Source organism: Papilio xuthus, unplaced genomic scaffold, assembly GCF_000836235.2.
Source record: "Papilio xuthus unplaced genomic scaffold, Pxut_1.1 DF824888.1, whole genome shotgun sequence".
Lineage (NCBI taxonomy): Eukaryota > Metazoa > Arthropoda > Insecta > Lepidoptera > Papilionidae > Papilio > Papilio xuthus.
In genome coordinates, this window is record NW_013533761.1 from 1,867,473 (window position 1) to 1,890,719 (window position 23,247).

Below are 23,247 nucleotides of genomic sequence, written 5' to 3' on the forward strand. Positions count from 1 at the left end.
CTTTGTAATTGACAATTAGTGTTCGCGCCTTGTCTTTGGCGCGAGAAAACGCGGGAGCCAATCACATAGCGAGTTTTAGCTCCCTGGCTTTTGCGCCACAATACTTTAGAAGAAGAGATATTAAAAAGAAAAAGGTTTTAAGATTTTCTGGTCTTCAATCTTAGTTTACACTTTTTAGTGTAGGTATTTTTACCGTACACTGTTTTCAAAGAATTTATTTAACCCAACATTAGGGTGAATGCATCAATTATGGTTTTATCCGAAATTAAACATTTAAAAGCTAAAACGTAAGATATTCCGACAAGCCTATTCGGTCGTCAATTATAAAGATATCGATCAAATAAGTGAGCAGTTGTAGGCAAAGAGTGCGGCATCGCGTGCCGTCCTCGCTTACCGCGCGGGCCCTCGCGGTCCGCTTGCTTCCCCAAATTACTCACAACTACTGGTACTTTGCACGATGTTAAAAATGCTATTAACTTGATTTGTTTTCCTTGACTATCATAGTGAATTTATGATTCATATAATAGCTGTAAATTTGGAATGTAGGTGTACTGTACTGTTTTCGTGTAAATAATAAAGCTACGAAATAATTCCTCTTTCCTATTTAGGTAGCTTTAGCTCATTGTATTTGCTTTATTGTAAATAAATCAGCAATCTCTTTGAAATTCCAACACCTTTGAAATAAAATTAGCAATGAAATTTAAAAATTCGAAATCTATCCATAAAGTACATGAGCATATAAATGCGAATGGTAAAACCGCTGTCACGGATTGGGGTCAGCGTGCGTCATCACTTTGGTTTAGAGTTCTAGTTAATTTGCGCGAATCATTTTAATACAAAATTAATTTTGCTGAGTAATATTTTCACAAATTATATCTTTTTTAGTTATTCGAAGTATTAAATGATTTTATATAGAATACAAAATGTTAAAACTTTACAACAAAAAATTCTGCTCAGCACAGTAGTGACAAGGAACAAGTAATATGGTCAGCATCTGTCTTAGAACATTTACAGATGGACTCGAACTTAGACGAGAATATGAATGATTTTTTAAGTATGGGTGATCGCTAATTACCGAATGCACGAATGATGGGATTATCACACGCACTGGTTATCACTTCGATAATAGATCCGCGACCTATCGTACATTTCATCGGAATCGGGGATCCGGCTGATCAATGGTAAGCGGTCGGGCGCAGGCGCGGCGGGCGGGGTGGACGGGGAGCGGGGCGGGCGCGCTGACGGCCGGGGCGGGCGGCGGCAGTGCCGCCATGGCCGCCATGGCCGCGCCGCGCCACTGCGCCACCTGACTGCGCCCCGAGCCCACACCCAGGCCCACGCCGCTAGCTCCCAGCGGCCCAGCGCAGTGCCTCGCGCCGCGGCTGCGCTCAGTCCGGGCCCCGACCCGGCCTCGCCCCTCGCTCTAGCTCGGGACCGACACCCACCTAACGAAACAAACGTGTGTTCCGCACTCGACTGTTCTCATGTTCTATTGGTTAGTTCATTTTTTCATATTTATCCCATAGTAAATCAGCTTGATGTCATGCTAATACTTTTAATTACATAAGTAAGCGCTAAGTAGACCTTGTAGGTGGGTGTTACATAATGGGCGCCTTGCTCAGCCCCGGCGGAGCTGCCTGCCTCGCCTCTATAATTGCGTACTTCTTAGAACCGTAGAGCCATCTTTATAAGATAAATTACGCAGTAGATTATTTTGTGTCCTCAAACATGAAAGAAACACACATGAAAAATACAATAATATTTGCTTCTTTAGTTTGTTGAATTATGATTAGCGTCATTTATCTATATCTATTTATTTATTTTTGTATTTCCTTGCAATGAAAGTTTCTTCGATTTTTTCTGCTAATATACATACATACTTTTATTAATATGTTTTTAAATGATTTGAACAAAATACGATAATTCAATTCCAGCTTCACTGATTTTCTAATTATCTTAACAAATATACTATTACAATAAAAAAATGAAGACATGAAAAACATGCAATAAATTCAGAATCTACATTTTTTAATCTGTTAATAAAATGAAAGTAATAAATGCTGGTTTGAACAAAGTATTCTTGAAAACTGAACATTTTTAACAAAAGCTCTTGTAGCTATTTTGTATGTAGATCAATTAAAATGCAAACAATACAAGACAACAATCTCGGCAATTGAAAACTAAAGGCCCATTTCAGTGACATATACCCCAAAGTACCTACAAAATTGGTTTAAGTATTATAACCCCAATGAATAATAAGAAAAAAATCAAACTGTTTTTATTTTTTAGCTTTACTAAAATATACATATTATTTGGCTTAAATCAAAGGTATATTTAGTTTAAAGATTATAATTTCTCGTATAAAATACTTCGATTTCTCCCGAGCTTACTTAAAGCGATCCTTGTCGTCTGCCCTTGACAGCCGGGAGGAAGGGTACAGAATATCCCCCTCCCCCTATCGCCGAAATGTGGTCACCACTGGGAGATTTCTTCACGATTTTTATAGCTTTCAACATTTATTATATGTAGTAACTACCGTGATAGCTATTAGCTAGCTAGCGTGATAGTAATTTATAAAGGTAATATATTTTATTATGAAAGAAAACAAACAAAAAGCCATTTAAATTGCATACAAATTTTTGAAAGGCAGCTTTAATATTTTCATGTTAAAACTAAAAAAAAACATAAAAACTAAAAATTTTATAACCACTTATAAACAAAGTACTCTTCAAGAGGAATCAAATGAGGCGACCCTAGATTTGGTTGTCGTCGTTTTGTAATTTAAAATTTAATTAATATTATCCGGGCGCGATTTAACTATTCAACCTATTTGCAACATGTCGATGTGAATATTATGAAACACTAGTTGTCGCCCGAGTCTACATCCGCGCGGAATTAAAAAAGCCTAATTAGTGGCCTATGTGTCCTTCCAGACTTTATTCTACATCTATGTCAAATTTAATCAAAATCCTTTCAGTCGTTCTGGACATACCTTCAAACAACCATCCATCTAAACATTCGCTTTTATAATATGAGTAAAACTTATTACTTACTAGCTTTCATCCGCGCGGAATTAAAAAAATTAGTAGCCTACGTGTTCTCCCATACTCTTATCTATATGTATGCCAAGTTTCATCGAAATCCTTTCAGCCGTCCTTGAGATACCTTCAAACAACCATCCATCTAAACATTCGCTTATTAGTAAGATTAACTTTTTATCCCTTATAAATAACAGATGAGGATATATATTTCTTATCTTGGATAAAATGATACTTACCTTTTGGGTAAAACATTACTGCAGATATTAAATAAAATTTACCGATAAACGTTTATTATATTCGTGTGACGTTGTTGCGCTAGATGAAAATATTTTAGGTGTAATATGAAAGCTTTAGCTCAGTTACCTGCGGCGAGCTCTCTACACAAGATATTCCGTTATTAAATATTTTCTGTCCACGTTAGTTCCCTTGCCATATACATTTGACATTATTTAAACGTTAATATTTTAACTACGTAAATAGAGGTTTAAAATTACTTTATCAAACTAAACTCCAACCAAACGAAATTTAAAAAAAAAGTCATTGGTGTGTTCCTCCAGACTATGTTCTACGTCTATGCCAAATTTCAGCGAGATCAATTCCGGAGATACCTTGTATCAAACATCCATACATTCACTAAACATTCGCATTTATAATATTCGGTCACTTCGGTGTTTTCAATATACCTTTGGCAATAGTACTGAAAGCAGTAAATTCTGATATGACGGCTGTTAGAGATGTATGAAAGAGTAGTACAAAGTGTAGGGAATAGAACCGAATGATGAACATTCCCAAAGAAGCAGTAAAGACGACGGAAACTAATATTGTAGAGGACGGAAAGTCGAGCGGTAGAATTAATGGAAAATTTGGAAAATTAAATAATAAAAGTTGAAAATGAAAAGATTTATGAAAATGAAAAGATTAGCACACACTATCGTAAGATTTATTTGCCACTGACATTTAAGAAACTGGATGAGAGTGGCCGAGGATCGTGCTCAGTGGCGTGCCATGGGAGAGGCCTATGTCCAGCAGTGGACTAGTATAGGCTGATGATGATGATGATGATTTAAGAAACGTAAAAAAGAAGAAGAAAAACATAAGACATTCTAAATATAAAAAATAAAAGTAAAAAAGTCTAAAAAGGTCCGTTTGTATCAAGCCGAAATTACCATAAACGAGTAACATATAACATGGAAGAGTAAAACCTATAAAGGAAAGTAAAATAACTAGTTAAATATATTCACCTGTGGCTGATGCAGCACAGATCAAATTATAGGTCAATTCGTATTAACTACATCAACAATTCTACTTACAAAGTGAAGTAATGGCCGCGAAGATAACGCAATAGCTAAATATTTATTGGTAGAGCAATAAACCAAACAAGTTTATATTTCTCTGTACACCGTATTCTGTACACTGTTACATTTTTACGATTACTATGATTAATATACATATATTTTATTTTTAACTGTTATCATAAATAAAGCTCTATTATTCTGACTTTATTATCTTACTTCTGTAGGCCAATCGTAGAATCATACGTACTTATAATTCTATCTACCCCTGTAAGTTCAAGAGGTTTTGAAGCTACATCTGTAATTATCTTAAAAGGCTAATTGCTTCTAATCAGAGATTTTTTTTCAATTTTTACGCTTACACGGTGTTTTCAAGAACACACACTAAAACTACCCTAAGGAAGTCCCTTTATGACCATTAGAAGACTGAGAATGATAATAAATCTTAGTAAGTATTTGATTAACCTTTGGTTTCTGAGGCCAAAATCATTATAACTTATTGTTATCTATGTTTTATCATAAATTACAGGGATGAAGATATGTTTTATAAAGAGGTTTTGGTCTAAGAAACCCACCATAAATAAAATGAAGTCTTCCTTCGTGTTAGTACTCAAGTCTCTACGAATATCTGCCGGCTTGCTGCAAACTTCGATAAGATCAAGTGGGGTCAATTTACATTGACAATTATAAACCATCTGAGAACATGTACATTTATACTAATATTATAAAGCGGAAGAGTTTGTTTATTTGTTTAAATTCGCTAATTTCACGAACTACTGGTCCGATTTAAAAAAATCTTTTTTTGTTAGATAGTCCATTTATAGAGAAAGGCTTTAGGCTATATAACATTACGCAGCGACCAACAGGAGCGAAGCGTCAGTGATAAATGTTGCAAAAACGGGGAAAATAATTCATATTTGAGGACTTTACGTTTTAAAAATTTCTTATTCCTGATCATAATAACAAAAACCAACGTGAGCAATAGTATTTCCGACGACCACGCGAACGTAGACGCGGGCACACCTTTTTTTTTTGGTATCGGGGGGGAAATCTTCGTATGATACCCTGCCTTTTGGGGGAAAGACAGGGTTATTTGAGATTCTTACTCACTAAAAACCCCTCGGTGGCCAACCTCTAATGCGTCTGCGAGTGTCCCTGGATCTCCAAAGGAACGCACCGGAACAGACGCGGGCACAGCTAGTTTTAAATAATCCTTAAAATAGAATATAGTCAAAATGAGTTATATTTTCGGCATACTTTCGGCATTCGGCAGCATTTTAATTATAAGATTTAGAACAGACTATTGTATTGTGTTCTGTACTGTAATATTTCATGTATAAGAGTAATCAGGATTTGCATATCATAGCTATAAAATTGCTTTTTTGTCGAAGTTATTATGTACTTTTATTAGTTTACAATTTTTATATGCAATGAATGTCATTAAGAAGTCACGATATGCCTTACGGCGGCCATCACCTGCTTCCGTGTCGCGTGCTAATGTTATGGTATTTGTAACACGTTTTGTTACAAATTTAAAAAGAAAATTATATTCGAATTAATAACACAATGTTATAGAATTTCTTGCAAGTTTTTCTGATAGGTTTTCGATATTTCAGTTCAATAACCTTATGTAATGATATCAAGTTACAATTTTTGTATAATTCAATTTAAAATAAAATTTAGGATTTATTTTGTTTGCGCCTATCGTAATGAATGAATTAAATATTACCTTCGAATTAAAAAAAAATAAACTAATTTATGGTGGTTGATCTTTCTGAGCTGACAGCGTGGTAAAAAGTACAAAAAAATTTATCAAGTTTAAGTGAAATCCCTGAATAAATAATTGGAAGAGGAATAACTAAGACTAGTTTCATCATTTAGGTAGCCTTTAGTATAGATATATCAAACTAAACTTACACTAAGGGGCGGCAATTAGTGTAGTGTATAAAAACACACACTAACACGAACGTCTATAATCCTTCTGCAAATGAATACGCAAGCGAAGCACGTTGTACAAAGAAGTATATCCATAGTTCGCAGGCGCCTCTTTGGGGCGACGTCGACCACTTATCTTAATTATCTGAAGGTTCTTAAGCCACCCGAAATTCCCCTACGACTTTAAAATTTACGACTTTAGACGAGATTTAAGCGGACGGGGCCTTATCTGCTTTATCATGCGATATTGCCAGATGCGACGCAATCTGTCGTTAGACTGTCGTGTTGGTCTGTCGGTACAGCTGTGTTACTAATACCCTGTCTATCATATTTAGAACTCTTTAATTCAACGAATGAATGAGGATGACGCATTCACTTGTTTTAATTTGTAATTAATCGGAAGATGTTAGTAATGCATTTGTTTTGTTTAGTAGTGTAGTGTAGAGTTTGTAAAACGGACATTCTTCTTTTAATTATTGTTTTGTTTTGTGAGTTTCGTTATTAATTTTTTTTTCAGATAGTAACAGTTATCAAATGACATCTGTAGATGAATTTGTGAATTCATCAGCATGGCTTATCAAGGTAAAATATAAGTCGTATTTCTATTTTTTTCTTCAAGTTATTTCATGTAAATATAATATATATTTCTAGTACCTACAGTATTGAATGTTGATTTCTCAAACTTAATTCCTCGGCAATGTATGACATTTTTACTAAAAAAAAGTGTGTTCGAACACTTTTCTAATCTCTATTTTCTAACCGTGGGCTTCTGTGATCAAAATCCCCATTTAAAACATATTGTTATCTCTGTTCAGTCAAAGATAATGACAGGGATATGTTTTATACAGAGATTTTAGTCTTAGAAACCAACGTATAAAAATATGAAATAGAAATGCAGCACAGACGTAAACACTAATAGGTGTGCAATTTAAAGTTTACCTTTGCTACCATAACTTTAGTTAGTTCAGTAAATGTTGACGTAAATAACATTTCCCCAGACTCTCCGTCGTCCATTCATATTTAATACGCTAATTGAACCGAAACGCTGGCTGTTCAAAGTTTTCTGCGAATTAAGCCCGCTACACACCTTCTGAATTAACTTCGCAATGAATACTGAAGGTGTGTACCGGGCTTTATATGTGAAATATTTTGTAATGCAATGAAAAATATAATATGAAACCATCATTTTTACGAAGGAACCTATTTCAGTATACGTATAAAAGTATCTGTGATAGATATTTAGGTATTTGCTTACACGTTAAAATTCATTTTATTAGGAATAGAAAGACAAACAAAAAATATTTTATTGTAAATCAGCCTTAATAGGAGGAGTATTGACTCTACATGTTCTACTTACATCTCTACTAAGGCCATTTGACATATTTTAAGTTAACTAATTACATTATTATTTTTTTTTGTTTGGAATCAAAATATTACACGTATTCACGAGAAATGCAAAAGTATTAAAATCCTTTGCCATTTCTAGAATTATTTGAAAATCTACGTTTATTTATTTATTTTTGACATGTTAGTTTAAATCATATATCAGATATAAATTGCGGGTTTTATGTGTATTTTTGCCTTTGTAAATGCAGCAGATATTTATTGTTGAAGTTGAAAACACTCAGAAACGTTTTAAAATAGAAACAAAGATTAAAATAGAGCAAACGTTTCACAATTGCGAACCAATTAAAGCCAGGCGTATGTTTGCAAGTTTTATGGATAAAAAATACTACATTTTCAAAGGTAAATGCTACCAGTAAAATGTAGCATTTTTGGAAAAATACCGTTAAAGATAAATCACATAAAAAAGAACGGAAATATCAATAAATCACAACCAAGTGAGGTACATAACAACCTATGTAAATATAATTATTATATTAACAAGGCAATAAAAGACAAAAAAATCATTATTAAAACCAAATTAATTGTCTTAATTGAAAACTTTATATTTGGTAAGGACCAATAAAGGTTTACATTTTAGTAATCTCATTCTCTCGCGACCCACATTTGTTAATCTTTGTCATAGATTTTTTTATTATATCGTTCCTTGTTAATTGTCATCGATGATGTAAGTAATGGCCAACTATGTGAGCGCTGCACGACCGCCGTCAAGCCTCATCAGTCATGCGCATTAGTAAATTTATGCAATCGAACGGTCATTGAATATCGAAAGCCAACAAACTGTTGTAGAATCTCTTTTATACTTACATTAAAGCGTCAGTTCGAGACAGTCATGAATTGGAACTGAAGATTTTTGCACTGAAGACGGGAATAAACAATTAATCTTTATTGAGATAGTTTGAAAAGCCTATCATTTATCATAATCTAATTGTAAAGACGTAATTCTTCACATATCTTATATGTTTCTAGTGTAAGAGAATAATTGTACTGTGTGTATTCCCCTCCCGTGTCTAATGATTGGTATGTCGGCAGGTGTCGGGGGGTGCGCGCGGGCGCGAGCGGCATGCGGCCTCGCCGGCAGACGCCCATGGAGGTCGGCTAGCGGCGCGCGCGCAGCCCCCGCGCCCGCGCGCACCCGCGCCCCCTACACACCCACACAACATGGACCCCAACGACGCCTCTGCGCCAAGACACCGACCCCTCGCCTTCGATAAGGTAACACATTGTTTATGTCCTGTCTATCTTCCTATATTTTATACCGAAAATTCGTAGCAATTACTAATATACTAGGATAGCAGAAAGTATGGATGAATTTTATGAAATTGGATATGCGATGTATGAATGAATAGTATTAGTTATACATAATGTCGATCCTGCGATCTAATTTTAGTAATGATTTATTCAAAATAAGTCTTTATCAATTTAATACGGTTGGAATTACTTTTTACACAAGATTAAATTGTACAAAGAAACAATTTGTTTTTTAAAAGATTTAACTATGATTAAGGGAAAAAGAAAATTAAAAAATAATTCGTTTACCATTTCCCGGGTATCATAGTTAGCGGAGTATCATAAAAACTCTCGCCCTAGAAAGCTTAAACTCTTGTGCCGCTTCCGCCTCGGAAAATGCCTCTTTAATGCGCTTAATTCTTTTAACATTTTTCGTCTTATTTTATGAAAAATTGCCTTTTATAAGCGTTTTATACATGTTACCAAGTACTTGTGATAGGATTTTAAAGTAATTTTTCAATCATAAAAAGCCATGTGAAGATGAAAAGGTAAAATATGTTTGTATTTATACCCGCATCATTAACTGCCCTTTAGCCGACATCGTCAGTACAGTATGTATACTACTCTTACCGTAGGTTTCTGAGACCTAAATTCTTGATTAAAAAATATTATCTCTGTTTTGTCAAAGATAATGGGGAATAAGATGACACGGACGATATATTTTATACACATATTTTGATCTCGGAAACCCACAGTTACATAGTATACATTTATCAGCCTACTTATCTAAATTTACTTGTTTCTTACGCATCCTCTTTCACACAATCCATCCATACTTTCTTTAGTTCTTTGCAGTCATTAAATCTCATTATATTTTTGTTTATGTGATTGTCGTCTGTCTTTACTACGTCTGTTTGCTTCTCAATTGTTCCATGAGCAGTACATAGCAATGGAATATTCGAGGTCGATATATTAGACGACATAGATGCGTGTCGACAAATCCGCGACGGCCTCGCATCACCAAATCCGTATAACTATTACATCACTTACGATGCGTCATATACAATGGTCACGCCAACCTTATGTATTTTATAATATAATATACAAACAGTTAAAAACTTTTTTAATTTATTAATTTGATAAGATTTAATTAACTTAAAAAACACTTTTAATGATAAAAAATATACAATATCAAAGATATTACAGAAACAAAAACTACATAAACTATACATAATTGGAGCAAAAGTTAAATTGAATGGTCACCAGGCAATTCAATTATAAAACGTATTTTATCTGGTTCCTCTCCCGTTCAATTATTTCCGATGTATTTACAATATAACTAAAAAGATATATTGTAACTATTGTGAAACCTCGCCTCGTCTGTAGCTTTATTAGACTCAGCGAGTTCCAGCCGTACATATATACAATAGAACACAACATTGTTAAAATGTGTAATTCACCAACAAAAAACAGATTATTTGATGTTATTCCTTACCTTATTGATCGTCCATTGGTTGATATAATTTATGATCGAAGACATTTATAAGCGGCCACCTTAATTGGTGAAGCAGCCAATGTCAATCTGCAATTTCAGATGCGTCTCCGCTTATATCAAATCTATTTCCCCTTCCTACCCTTTCCTTATAAAAGAAGAGTAAGAAGGGAAAAAGGACTAAAATTAGACCTTCGGCACTCCTGCTTGTCAGACGAAAAGCAGAATTCCTTCCATTTGACGCGTGTCTTCTGTGTGGTCGTACGAAAGATGTTGTTTTCGGCGTCTACCTCTGTTTTTCGATTCAAATTATCTTTATGCACTTCTCCACATTCACTTTTATTATATACAATTAATATGATCACGAAACTCGCCTCTTCTATCGATTCCGGTGGTGTGTATATTCAAAAAATTTTTTTAATAAATGTTATTTTTAAACGTTGTTAATAACTACTATTAATATTAATTACACATGGAATTAATTACTTGGCGTATTTTGCCGACTTATTTTTATGTCCTTAAAAAACCGAACTGCAGATTGCTCTCTATGAATAGAACAATTCGCATAGTAGCAAGCCTCTTTCTGTGTTCTAGACCATAAAACATTACTGAAAGCAACTTGAAGCCCGGAACAAAAACATCTGCAAGATTAATTTCTTTCAGAAGTAATCTTCATTGTTCTTTAGAGATACAACATTGCATTGTATATATGTATGTTAAAACACAAGTCTGGCCTCTAGCAAAAGTAAAAAATACTTATTAAAAAGTTTATAAATTGCACAATACTATTGTCTAAGGAAAGATAGGTTGGGTTTGGATAATGGGATGGAAGAGTTAAATATATACTAGTTATAAAATAGATATTACGATTAAATTTCTTCAAATATTGTAAGCTACATGTCGAATTAAACAACCTAAAATATCGATGGGACATGAGCATACGGTTTTGTTCGTTGTCCATGTTGATATAAGATACACGTTAAACGTCTTTGGATGATAACAATCCTTAGACGGGATGAATCTTATGTTCGCGGTGAAGCGAGGCATTAGAGATGGGACTCCGCCCTGCGATCGATACGATGACGTCACCGCCTCAACCTTCGCGTCGCGTCGTGCCCGGACCGAGCTCTGCTCGTCGCAAATTATTTTATGCGAGGTTTAAACCACAGTTTTTGTACACCTCCGATTTTTTTTTATTTCATCATAGATAATCGAGAGAGAGAGAGAGAAGAGAAATGATATAAGCAATCATATTTAATATTGTTTTGTTTAGATTTTTTCACCGAATTTCAACCTAAAAATCTTCATGTGCGTGAATAACTTACATAATATCTGATGACTATTCTAACTGAAGTCATTATTATTTAAAAAAAAATTAAATAAGAGGATACCTTCTTTATAACTAAAAGAAAATAATAAACAAATCTGAAATTTCCATACAACACTTGAAGTAAAACATATTGGTACCTCTGTTTACGAATAAAACGAGAGGTTTGCAGAACCAGTAACCATAACAAATATGACCTTGAAAATACAGCACTACAATTTAATTAAACCCGTGAGAGTGCTGTCTGAGCGTCAGTTACAATTATGTGATTAAATTTGCATTGCACATGGATACAATGTTGAATGGGCTCTGAATATTTATAGATTGGAGTGCGGTGTTGCGTCTGTTTCATCGAGGACAAGCTCTCACTAGAGCCTCAACTCACAAGCCATCCACAGTCGACCTCTCAAGTATTCTTCTGAGCTAAAATTATCGACAAAGACTGAATAAAAATGAGAGTTGGGTTCTTTTTTTAAAAAGCTAATTTTTTTTCAGTATATAATAAGTTTTAATAAATGATGATGACAATAGTGACTATGTAATGTTATACATTATGTAAAAACGAAATTAAGAAAACATCCTTCCAATGTGGATGATTTTATAGTACCTATGCTATATACATGTCTTTATAGTATGTAGAGCTAGTTTTTTTTTATAAAAGCTGATGTCTTAAAATGTCCAATTTTTTGTTTATACGAAAGTCTAACCGCACAACAAGAATTGAATGATAACATAATAAAAACATCCGAAAGGAATCTCTTCTAATAAAATAAACTTCAATGACGCATACTGTCTGGCTGCTGGTCGGTAATCAGCACCACTCGGTCGTAATATTCTCAGGAAATCATTCAAATATTTACACTTTTCATTCCAATGTTTATTAAAATCAATCAACAAATCGATCTATCGATTTAGAAAGTGAAGATGTAATATTCAGTGAAGCGTGAACAATAAACAAGAACAAGAATTTTAACACTACGCGAGGTTTTTATTACGATAAACTATTTTTAGTTTTTTTTATTTATATAAGATATTATTTCAATCAAATTTACTTTTTTTTTTCTTGAAAGGAAAATCTTACTAATATTAAATGCGAATGTTTGGATGTGTAAATGGATGGATGGATGGATGTTTAGTTTAGATGAAAGTATCTCCAGAACGGCTGAATGGCATAGATGTAGAACATATCCTTCAAGAACACATTGGCTACTAATTAAGTTTTTTTCAATTCAGCATGAACGTTGTGGGCTACAGCTAGTAATATAAAAATCGATATTACCAAAATACTTTAACTCTGAAAGATGGCACAACCTGAAACCACTTATTTTAATAAACCTTTTCGTTACTTGCAGATGGAAAGTTTGATAAAGGAAATGCAAGATCCGGAAACTGGTGTGCCTGTAAGAAGCCAAAAACTATTTCTCAGTGTTATCCCATCTGCTTTCATGGGTACGTAAATATTTACTGTTTGGAATGCTCTAAAACATTGCATTTTTATGCGGCATTGGTGTTTATTTGTACTAAATACTGGTTACTTTTATATTAAATCAAACCATTTAAAACTGGGAAAGAAATTGGAATATAACAACTACTTTAAAATATTAAAGAATATTTCATCGAAAGATTTCTTTTTAGATGCTTATCGACGTCGGGCGATGCCGCCGGTCGCGTCGTCTAATTGTAAAATCAATAGCCCCTCACCCTGAGTTTCCACTGACGACAAATACCTACAGAAAATATTGTTATCTCAGTTTTTTCGACGAGTATAAGTGAGATGGCGATATGTTATTATACGAGTGTGGAAACCCATAGTAATATTCACATATTCATGTTGTACCGACTCCGGTCGACGACTTGCCGTATCTTAGAATAGAAAGCACTGTAATGAACTTATCGATTACTGGAATATTTTAATAATTAAAACCCCAGTCGCTTATTGGAGACTACGTCTGCGAACTGGCGTGTTTTCAAATCCCCATTATATTAATTCATGTACTCTTGCCTTAATATTACGTAATGTTTTTTTATGAATTGAACAATCATGTAGAGTTTAACCACTTTATTTTGGTTCCAGGGTACGATCTCGTCGAATGGCTTATGGAAAGATTTAACCTTGACGAAGCAAATAACAGTAAGTTTTAAATCAGTCCATGCGACTATCACAAACAAACGAAAAATATATTTAATTGTTTGACTTATAACGATCTACTCGTACTTATTATAGTACCTGTTTTTTTTGCGATTTACCAAATCTAATAACTAATGCAGGCTATGTTATACTGACAAATTTATTTTCTTTCTACAGTTGAAGCAATAAACTTAGCAAATCAGCTCTGTCAATACGGATACTTCTTTCCCGTCAACGACTCTAAGAATCTTGTCTTAAAGGATGACTCTTCTCTTTATAGGTTTCAAGTAAGTGTACTTTTAATACATAGATCATTGCTTCTTCGGCGAATTCCTGCTCAATAATTAAAAGCATACTTTGCAGAGTCCATACTATTGGCCGTGGCAAGGGCCTCGCGTGGGCGGCGGGTCGGGCGCACCGTCGTTGGGCCCCGACAACGTTGAATACGCTATCTATCTGGTGAAGCGCACACTGCGCAACAAGCAGCGTCACGGCCTTGAGGACTATGAGCAGGAGGCGCTCGCCAACCTCAAGAAGAACCTCGCTGCTAAGTGGGACTTCATCACCATGCAGGCGGAGGAGCAGGTAGTCACTGATATAATGTCTAATAAAATCAGCTAAATCTCAAAATATTAACCGAAATACCATCCAGTCGGCAATTGCAAAAAAAAATTATACGGTAGGTATGTACCAACATTATCAACACTTTGCAACAAATTGGATATGCTTATTGTTACGATAGGAGGAGGCAAACGGGCAAACGGCTGATATATAGAAAGTAAGGTCTATCCATGTCCATTTGTCACTTTCGGTGCTTAACTTTGTAACGAAACAGAAGCATAAGAAAAACGATGCAAGGGTATTCTGTTAAGTCCAAAATATCCGTTAGTATTTGAATATGTTCATTCGTTCTTCAAAGAAATATAGTATTGCATCACAAATATACGTCTCCAGGTGAGGCTAGCAAAGGAACGTAAGAAAGGGGACAAGATCGTGAGCGACAGCCAGGAGCGAGCGTACTGGCGCGTGGCGCGGCCACCGCCCGGTGTGCCCTCCGCGTTAGAGCCATGCCCCGTGCCCGTGCGCGTTCGTCAGCCGAGGCCCAAGAAGCGGTCCATAGATCAGTTGACCAAAGAGGTATTGTCAAATAAATTTCAAAATAAATTTATCAAAAATGACGCGCGCCCTTCTCCATAAAACAATTTGGAAACGAACAAAGAACTGGCAACTTGAACAAAATTACGGCACTCTTTGCAAAATAATGATATTCCTATACCATTAAAAACAATATGTTTTTTACTTTTCAGATCGAACAACTGAAAGCAAGCCTGGATCGTACGCGAGTGAAGACATCGATTGTTCTCGAAGCGCTCGTCTCGTACTCAGAGACCTTCGCTCCCTATGACCCCTGGATAACGCCACCTCAACCCTCAAATCCTTGGATTTCCGAGGACACGCTTTTTTGGCAAATTAACAGTCCTCTGTAAGTATATTCAGTGTAAATTTAACAGAGGCACAAAATTTGAATTTTTTAACTATAAGGAAGTATTAAATAAATATATTTATATTGCTCCAGAGTGGAGGTGCCGAGTGAAAAGCGCGTGCAGCGGTGGGCGCTGTCGATAGAGGAGCTGGTGTCCGACCCCACGGGCTTGCAGGAGTTCACCAGCTTCCTGCGTAAAGAGTATTCGCACGAAAACATCAGGTTCTGGCTAGCGGTCATGGATCTCAGGCGCAGCAGTCCCAAGCAAATACCTAAAAAGCTTGAGGAGATCTACGAGTACGTATTATGTAACAAAATGCTTCACAAGTCATACATACTCAAAATATTGGATTTTAATTTAGCCAATTACATGTAATGACAATATCTAAACTTCGGTTGACAACAAATTAAAAGCTCCTCGAGATATTTTATTTGTTTGGGTTTGTTTACCTGGTTCATGTTTAAAAATGTACATAATTTGGTAGAGAGTTCTTGAAGCCCGGTGCGCCGTGTGAGATCAACATCGACGGCGCGACGGCGGAGCGTGTGGCGGAGGGGCTGCGCGGCGGCTCGCGGTACGCACTTGACCACGCCGCGGACCACGTGTACGGCCTGCTGCTCAAGAAGGACTGCTACCCGCGCTTTATACGCTCAGACCATTTCCAGAGGCTGCTCACAGAGGGCAGGAACGTGCACCAGAAGAAAGCTAAGTAAGTTCATTTGTCTGTAGGAAAATTATTATACCATTTGAAAACATCAATAACTTAAAATTTTACAACAATTTTAGAACTTTATCGTTTATTGCAAATTATCCGCTCGTACAATTAACTATAATGTAACCTCTTCCCAGGTTCTTCAACTTCGGTGGGCAGGTGAAGAAGAAGCCGGGGTCGGCCGGGAGCAGCGGTGCAGGGCTAACGCGGCGGCGAGGCTCCGACCGCTCGCTGTCGGGCTCCGCGCATGAGCTGGCCGTGTGCGCCGCGCAGCCGCCGCGTGCACCCGAACCCCCGCCTCATAGCCACTCGCAGTCTAATTTGTGCGATATACCATTTAGGTAAGAAATCAATTTAAATTCCGAGATTTGGAAACTAAAGTTTATTTATCCTAACTTGTTTTTCAAAATCCATGGTCGGTGACGATTTAAGTTCGCACAAATTTTCATCAATTGTTATAATTGTAACTTTTCAGAGATCCTCTAGATGATGACACGGCAGATGTTCTGCCTTGGGAGTGTACGTCACGGGAGGGCGTTTACGGCAGTGCGAGTAGAAGACGTCAAGATTCCGCTGCCGACTCGGGCAGTTCCTCGTCGGATGTGAGCTCTGCTGTAGCCGTGGCCGAGAGAACTCGGCGTCTTCCACAGCAGAGTACTCTGGATGGAGGACTCCGAGGGGCACCGCCCCCACTGCGACGCCTGTCGGCAGTGGAGCCTCGTCACTTGGCGCCATTGGGGTCGCCGCCCCACTCGCCAAGGCCGCCACGCCCGGCGCCTTCTGTGCCGCCGCCTGCCGTTCCTGCGCCGCCGCACCCCACGCCCACCATCAGCGTCAGCTCGGCCCCGGACGACGAGTCGGCTGACTCCCCGCCCGGTACTAGCTCCCCGGAGGAACGTCGCTCTATCGCCGCCTCCGAGGAACCTTCCTCGGTGTTCGCATCGGCCGACGCTACGCCAACCGAGCCTACTGTAACCAATTTTAAAGCTCTCGACGATCGTTGTGCGCTCGCTATTGTAAAAACGATCTCTTCTTCTATTTCTAGTGGTGATGCGAGAACTGATATTTCAAACGTAGATATTAAAGTGGTAGAGGAGCCGTCGACCGGAGCGCAACCCTCGGAGTCGTATGACGAGTCCGCCGCCTCCGGTGCGGATTCTAAAGTTCCCGAATGGACGAGATCGTCCGAGGACGACGTCGTTTCGGTGCAAAGATCTCTATCTCGAGAACCGTCAACGACGAAAGAAATCAGTCCGGCCTCATGTAAAGACATAAGTAGCGGTATCGGCGAAGTCCCGGAGAGCGAAAGCGACAATGTGGAGGTGGTGGACGGCTTAGAAATTGATTGTCCTGTGCATGGAATAAAAAAATTACATGAAGGCAAAGAAAACTCGTCGGAGGCAGAATTGTTTAACGTATCCACACCGGAGTCGACAGTGCAGTCTGTGAGGAGTGCAGTGAGCGAGCCGCCGAGCGGTGATTGTCGACCGGCGGCGGTGGCGGCGGTGGCCGCGGCGAGCACGGTGACCTCAGCGCCGGAGAGCGTGCGGCCGCCTGTGGCGCCGCTCGCCGTGAGCGAGGACATCGGAGTGGACGAAGACACCGCGGACAGAGTACCCACGGAGTTATCGCAGCGGGCTCCGTCGGAGTATAAGGCGGCGTCGGAATCCGACGTCATAAAGAAAATTGCTCATAAAGACGAACTGTCGTCGGTTTCTGAATCCAATATTGTTAAGCGAGAGAATATAGGCAGTATCGGAGAGCGGAAGCAGCGAAACGACATATGTCCGTGGGAGGACGAGTGAGTATTACCAAAACACATTGAAAACTGTCTCAAAGAACTTAGACAATTCTGTCTTACCTTTTAGCTTCATTTTTATTTTAAATCAGTTATTTACGCCACTTTTTATACTGCATGACGTTTTTATTTGTATTTATTTAACCGAACACGTATTCAAACGTGTCCCCACATTCAACACGTATCCAATAAAAGTAAGATTTTCCTTGGACTCAGTAAACTTTTTCTTGGTATCCTATATAAAAATTATACCACAAATTAATGTAACATTTTATTTATATAAGTTTATTTTTACCATATTTTAGTTAAGCATTATTGTAGATTTATTATTACAATTGTATGACTGACTAGCTTATCCAGCAATTATTTTTCTGTTTATACCGTACTTATTTAGCCTTTTTTCTACTTTTTTATGGTGCTATTTTAATGTTCTTTTTTTTGTTATTATTGTGTAATTATTTTAAATATAATTTTTTCGTTCCACAGAATACTAATGCAAGATAATGTATACATTCTACAAATCCTAAATTATTTATTAACTATGTATTTTTATATTAGAGTCATAGATGTATAAATTATAGGATTTTCAAAATTCGTACTACATCAGCGGGTTAAGTCAAAATGTATTCGCTTCGAAGCGACTCCATAGCGAACTACAAAAATGTATAGGACTGACGTGCGGCAATCACGTGACTTATCTGAAGTTGCTGTCAGTTCCGTACATTTTTGAAGGTCATTGTGGAATCGCTTCAGAGGGAATGCACTTTTTCTAACTCGACAGGAGTAGTTTACATTTCCTCTCTGTACAGCAATGGGTAATTGACGTTATTTATATTGTTTTATAAAAGAAAAGACAAATACAATAATCATACTTTTTTTTTTATTTTGCGCGTCTTTTTTTGATTAATTTATCTAAGGAACCCATACTACATTAAGATTTCGTCTTTTTAAGACAATGATTTTTTATTTTATAATTAACTTAAATATATTATTTAAGATCATTAATTATTAACCTGTTCTTCTTCCTCTTCTAGTGCCTCTTCAGTCTTGAAGGTTGGCCGCTAACTTGGAATATTTGGTTCTGTCAAGCGCAAGGCGAAACAGTTCCTCTGCTGAGCTAATCCCCGTTAAACCTGTTAGCCTAGCTTAATAAATGCTAAATGCTAATAAAAAGCAATTAGAAGTTAATAATCAAAACGAGGGTATTTTTAAAAATCATACTAACTCAAACAGTGCTATCACGATAAGGATATGGCCAAAAAAGGAGGACCAAGAGTCTGTAGATGTCGTTTCTTGTATAAAAAACAATGCTACCTCATGCAATAAAGCGGATATGGTTTAGTTTGCACGAATTAAATAATCGTGTTTATCTTCCCATCTAAATCTCACGACACGACTATTGTTGGTAAATTAAAATCAAATACACGATATTCACTTCTACTAGGGTCTAGTAACTATGCCCTTAGTTGATTCTATGTTTAAGTTAAGACGTAATAGTGAGTATAAATTATACTAACTGTTTCTCGTGACTTCGTTCGTAATATATTTAACTGTATAGACTATGCGTTATTCCATAGTCTTTGTTCTAATTTTGATCCAAATCAAAGCAGCTCTGTGGAGTTAAGTGGTAACAAACATACATGTTTTGGTGTAAAAAGGGGTTTCATCGACCGTGCTTTATTTAATATTTTTGCAACAACATGCAGTTAACTATACTAGAACTCAACTACGGCTAATTGAATTCAGGTCTTCACCGATTGGCGTCGCCAAAGTAATCCAGGGAATATATAAACATAGATAGATAAAATAAAAAACGACACCTCAGTTTTTTTTTTTAAATGAACCAATTGTTGTTGAGCATTCCCTCCGAAAAAAAAAAGATTTTTTTACATCAAGTCCCCCCTGAATTATCGACCAACTCCTCCCCTAGTCCACTGATCATCGGCTGGAGACACCTTTATCTTTCTCCAGAAAAAAAATAAATACAGTGTAGTCATTCATTTATAAGAAGGGAGCAAAAACCCCTGATAACATATATCGTGACCTACCTATTTGACGTCATTCAGCTGTACGGAATTATAAAGAAATAGAGCAACAGTTAGTTATACCCGGATACTTTCACTTACTTCGGGAAACATTCCATATTCTTAGTATCCTTACTTTGATCCGGCCTAGGTCATCATCATCATCAGCTCACTAAACGTCCACCGAGGGGCTCAGAGCCTACCCTAAGTTAAGGATGATTAGGCCATAGTCAACCACGCTGGCCAAGTGCGGGTTTGGTTGACTTCACACATATCTTTGAATTACTTCTCAGATATGTGCAGGTTGCGTCACGATGTTTTCCTTCACAGTAAGAACGTCGGATAAATGTACATATGTAAATCGGAAATCGAAAAACACATCGGTACATGGCGGGATTCGAACCCAGGACCTGTAGATTGCAAGTCAAGTGCTTGACCACTGAGCCACCGACGCTCCACTAGGCCTAGATACTTAATGCTAACTCCAAACTAGGGCTGGACAGTGTACACGCCTAGACACAATTACTATTTAGTCATGCTTGTTCAAATAATCCTGCAGTAATTCGTTTTATAACTGCTTAATACTTGTCAAATTCTCCGAACCTTAACAGGGCACCGATAAGTTGTGTACTTCTAACTTATCTTTACAATTTAACACACCTCTTTCGTTATTATCGCATATTGTATCCAATTCAGTAGATAAATTTATACAAAACAATTATATTGCTAGTAAGGGATTAACAAGTAATACGTTGAATCTAATCATAGTTATTTTTATTTCTTAGGCGCTTTGTTAAATGTGACCGTTGATAAAGGTAACTAGAAGCTATAGTCGTGCTATAGAATTTCCGATATGTAGATAATCCAAGCTTGCTTTCAAGATATGCAACAAAATACAAAGACAACAGCTAAACGCCTTTTGTTTTTTATTATATTTCTTGCTTAACTGGAATTGTAAGCAAGATTGACAAAAAAATACTTTACAATATAACAAATATTTCACACTTACGTATGTGTTTGTTTTTAAATAAATTATAAGTTTATTTAAAGTTAAAGTCACAGTTAATACAAGAATAAGTTGGTTATTATTTGTTGGAATAGCGGCCCTCAGCTTAATAACATATCTTTCGCAAATTGTCATAAAAGGAATTAATGATATTTGCGCGCTTTCCCACTTAGATTCAAACTTTCCTATACAGACATTCTTGTTTACCATAAATTGGTATTGGCCATATGATGTTGGCCTGTGAAGGTTTTTCCACAAGAATCGGTGCTAATCAATCAAATGGAAATTGCTGTATGCGTTATTATACGCTAACTATGGAAAGAATTTAAAGTATCAACTGTTTATGTTTGAATACGCTTTCATAGTTTGCCGTTGGTTTTTTCCCGTTGGACCGATCGGTCAACCATCATCAGCAAACACCCTTTTCATAGTAATAGGAAGCGGTCCCTGGTGAAGAAGTACTGCCTACTAATATTTTTTCTTTTTTTTCAACTTGCATACTAACATATTTTTTCTTTTTTCCAGGAATTCGTGCGAGAGTGACGCTCCATTTGTTAAAACTTATGCTACTTTAGGTTATTTATAATTTACGTAGTTGATATTATTTTAATTTGGAATTAAATAAACTATTTAATTTTTTAAATTAGTGATAATTATTTAATAATAGAATATTGTGTAATTATATGAGTATTTTAAAGTAAATGATCGTTAATTATTAGAAAAACAATGACTTTTATTATAATTGTCGATACATATCTGTTGTCGATTCCTTAACGTCAAGACAAAATGAAACATATTCCGACACAATACGTAAAAATGAATTTTATTCATTAATAAGAACTTCTCGAGAGCAAGATTCTATCGACTTAGACTAAACCATCTTAATAGTTATCGATGTTCAGACACAATAGTTATAAAAATCTAGAAATAAATCAAGGCAAAGAAAACAAAAACTGTATTACTTAAAAATTTATTTTAATACTTCATTGTACTATTAATCCACCTTGAACAATACTTACAATAAACAGGAACATAATAATACTGAGACAAATAATTTAGTACACTTTAAAAACTAAACTTAACTTAAACAATTGAATTTTCTTCTTAAACAAGGAAGATAAAGGCTCTAAGAATATAATCAAAATTTCAAGAGAGCCTAACATTAGTAACTCAAAAATATAATGCCTACAGCCGCATTCAAAACATTTAATGTTTCCTTAAACAGTCCCTTAGTGTATCATTTAAAGGTTTAAATTGCGGCAAATAAGCGTAAGTAACTTTGTTCTTCAATTGAAGACTTCTCTGCAAACTCCATCGGCGCCCATTTTGTACCCGGGCGGACAGTTTGATGGAACTGAAATCATGTTACGCATCTGTATACCAGATGCGACGGGTGGTTCTGGAACTGCCTCGCTTTTTTCAACAGTTTTCTCTTGCATTACTTCTTCTTTAACTTCCTCAACTTCATCAGGGTAAACAACACGGTCCGCGTCAGCCATTCTAAAAAAAATACCAAATAAATAAAAATTATTGGATTGCATACAGAATTATGAAGAATACAAGATATGAAACTTGACGTCATTTTCAGTAAACATCGGAACTGATAAGTTTTATGTCCGAATAACAAAATATATTTTCCATGACGATTTGTTTTTCCCAATTTTCATATATCTTTTTTCGATAAATGGCAAAACATATTTTATTGCTTATAAATTTCTTTATCTTGAAATTGTTTTTACTCAATACATAACTATCTACTTCCGATAATGAGTGTCATCGAGCATTTCGTTAAAAACATAAAAGAAACTCTAATTTGTTTTTAACAAAGTCCAGTTTCAGTATCTTGAAAAAAAAATGGGAACCCTAATAGGATCGCTTTATTGTCTATCTGTTTGTCTGCCAACATTAATTTTTTATTTTACATTTATGTTTCAAGTGTTCATAATTACTTGATCATGCTATTTTATTAGTTTCAAATTGAACCCAGAATATTTGCAAAATTATTAAGCTACTAAATTGTAATAGTTCATTCGCTTCATGTCAAATTATCTTGTCAAAATTGTTTCGTAGTTTTTTACTTTGTACAAGTAAAAAATATAAAGAGCAATAACTCTCCGCATGATCTATTTAAGATTCTTACAACCAAGGTCGATATCATCGTATGAATAAAAAATATCCTTGCTATTACAATATTAGAATAGCCTCTAATAGAATTTTAATAGCTTAAAAGATCCGGCTAGAAACAAATTGAAATCTCCTGTACTATGTCTATGAACATGTTAAATTAATGATAAATCCTGACAGATTAGATATCCTCGCGAAATATCATGTTGTCGAACTTTCGCATTGCGCTTGACAGAACCAAATATTCCAA

The 23,247-nt window shown here is 36.2% G+C and overlaps 1 protein-coding gene across 2 annotated transcripts; it reads left to right on the forward strand.

Annotated features, from left to right (window-relative positions):
* Nucleotides 1–1,314: 1,314 nt before the first annotated feature.
* On the forward strand, nucleotides 1,315–21,487 carry LOC106127121 (regulator of G-protein signaling 12). Of its 2 annotated transcripts, XM_013325120.1 has the most exons (14): nucleotides 6,535–6,673; nucleotides 6,786–6,850; nucleotides 8,705–8,887; nucleotides 13,074–13,170; nucleotides 13,796–13,852; nucleotides 14,027–14,136; nucleotides 14,213–14,434; nucleotides 14,804–14,986; nucleotides 15,157–15,332; nucleotides 15,426–15,629; nucleotides 15,818–16,042; nucleotides 16,183–16,386; nucleotides 16,521–17,846; nucleotides 21,399–21,487. In XM_013325120.1, the coding sequence occupies exons 2-14, from the start codon at nucleotides 6,803–6,805 to the stop codon at nucleotides 21,457–21,459; spliced, it is 3,096 nt and encodes a 1,031-aa protein (XP_013180574.1). In that variant the 5' UTR covers nucleotides 6,535–6,673; nucleotides 6,786–6,802; the 3' UTR covers nucleotides 21,460–21,487. The 2 variants fall into 2 exon arrangements, with proteins under 2 accessions (XP_013180575.1, XP_013180574.1); XM_013325121.1 differs by lacking the exons at nucleotides 6,535–6,673; nucleotides 6,786–6,850 and adding an exon at nucleotides 1,315–1,495.
* The last annotated feature ends 1,760 nt before the right edge of the window (nucleotides 21,488–23,247 follow it).

Coding starts and splice junctions, on each gene's coding strand:
- LOC106127121 (XM_013325120.1), top strand. CDS start 6,803: ATGACATCTGTAGATGAATTTGTGAATTCATCAGCATGGCTTATCAAG. Junction 13,853..14,026: donor CCTTGACGAAGCAAATAACA/GTAAGTTTTAAA, acceptor TTCTTTCTACAG/TTGAAGCAATAAACTTAGCA. Junction 16,043..16,182: donor GTGCACCAGAAGAAAGCTAA/GTAAGTTCATTT, acceptor ACCTCTTCCCAG/GTTCTTCAACTTCGGTGGGC.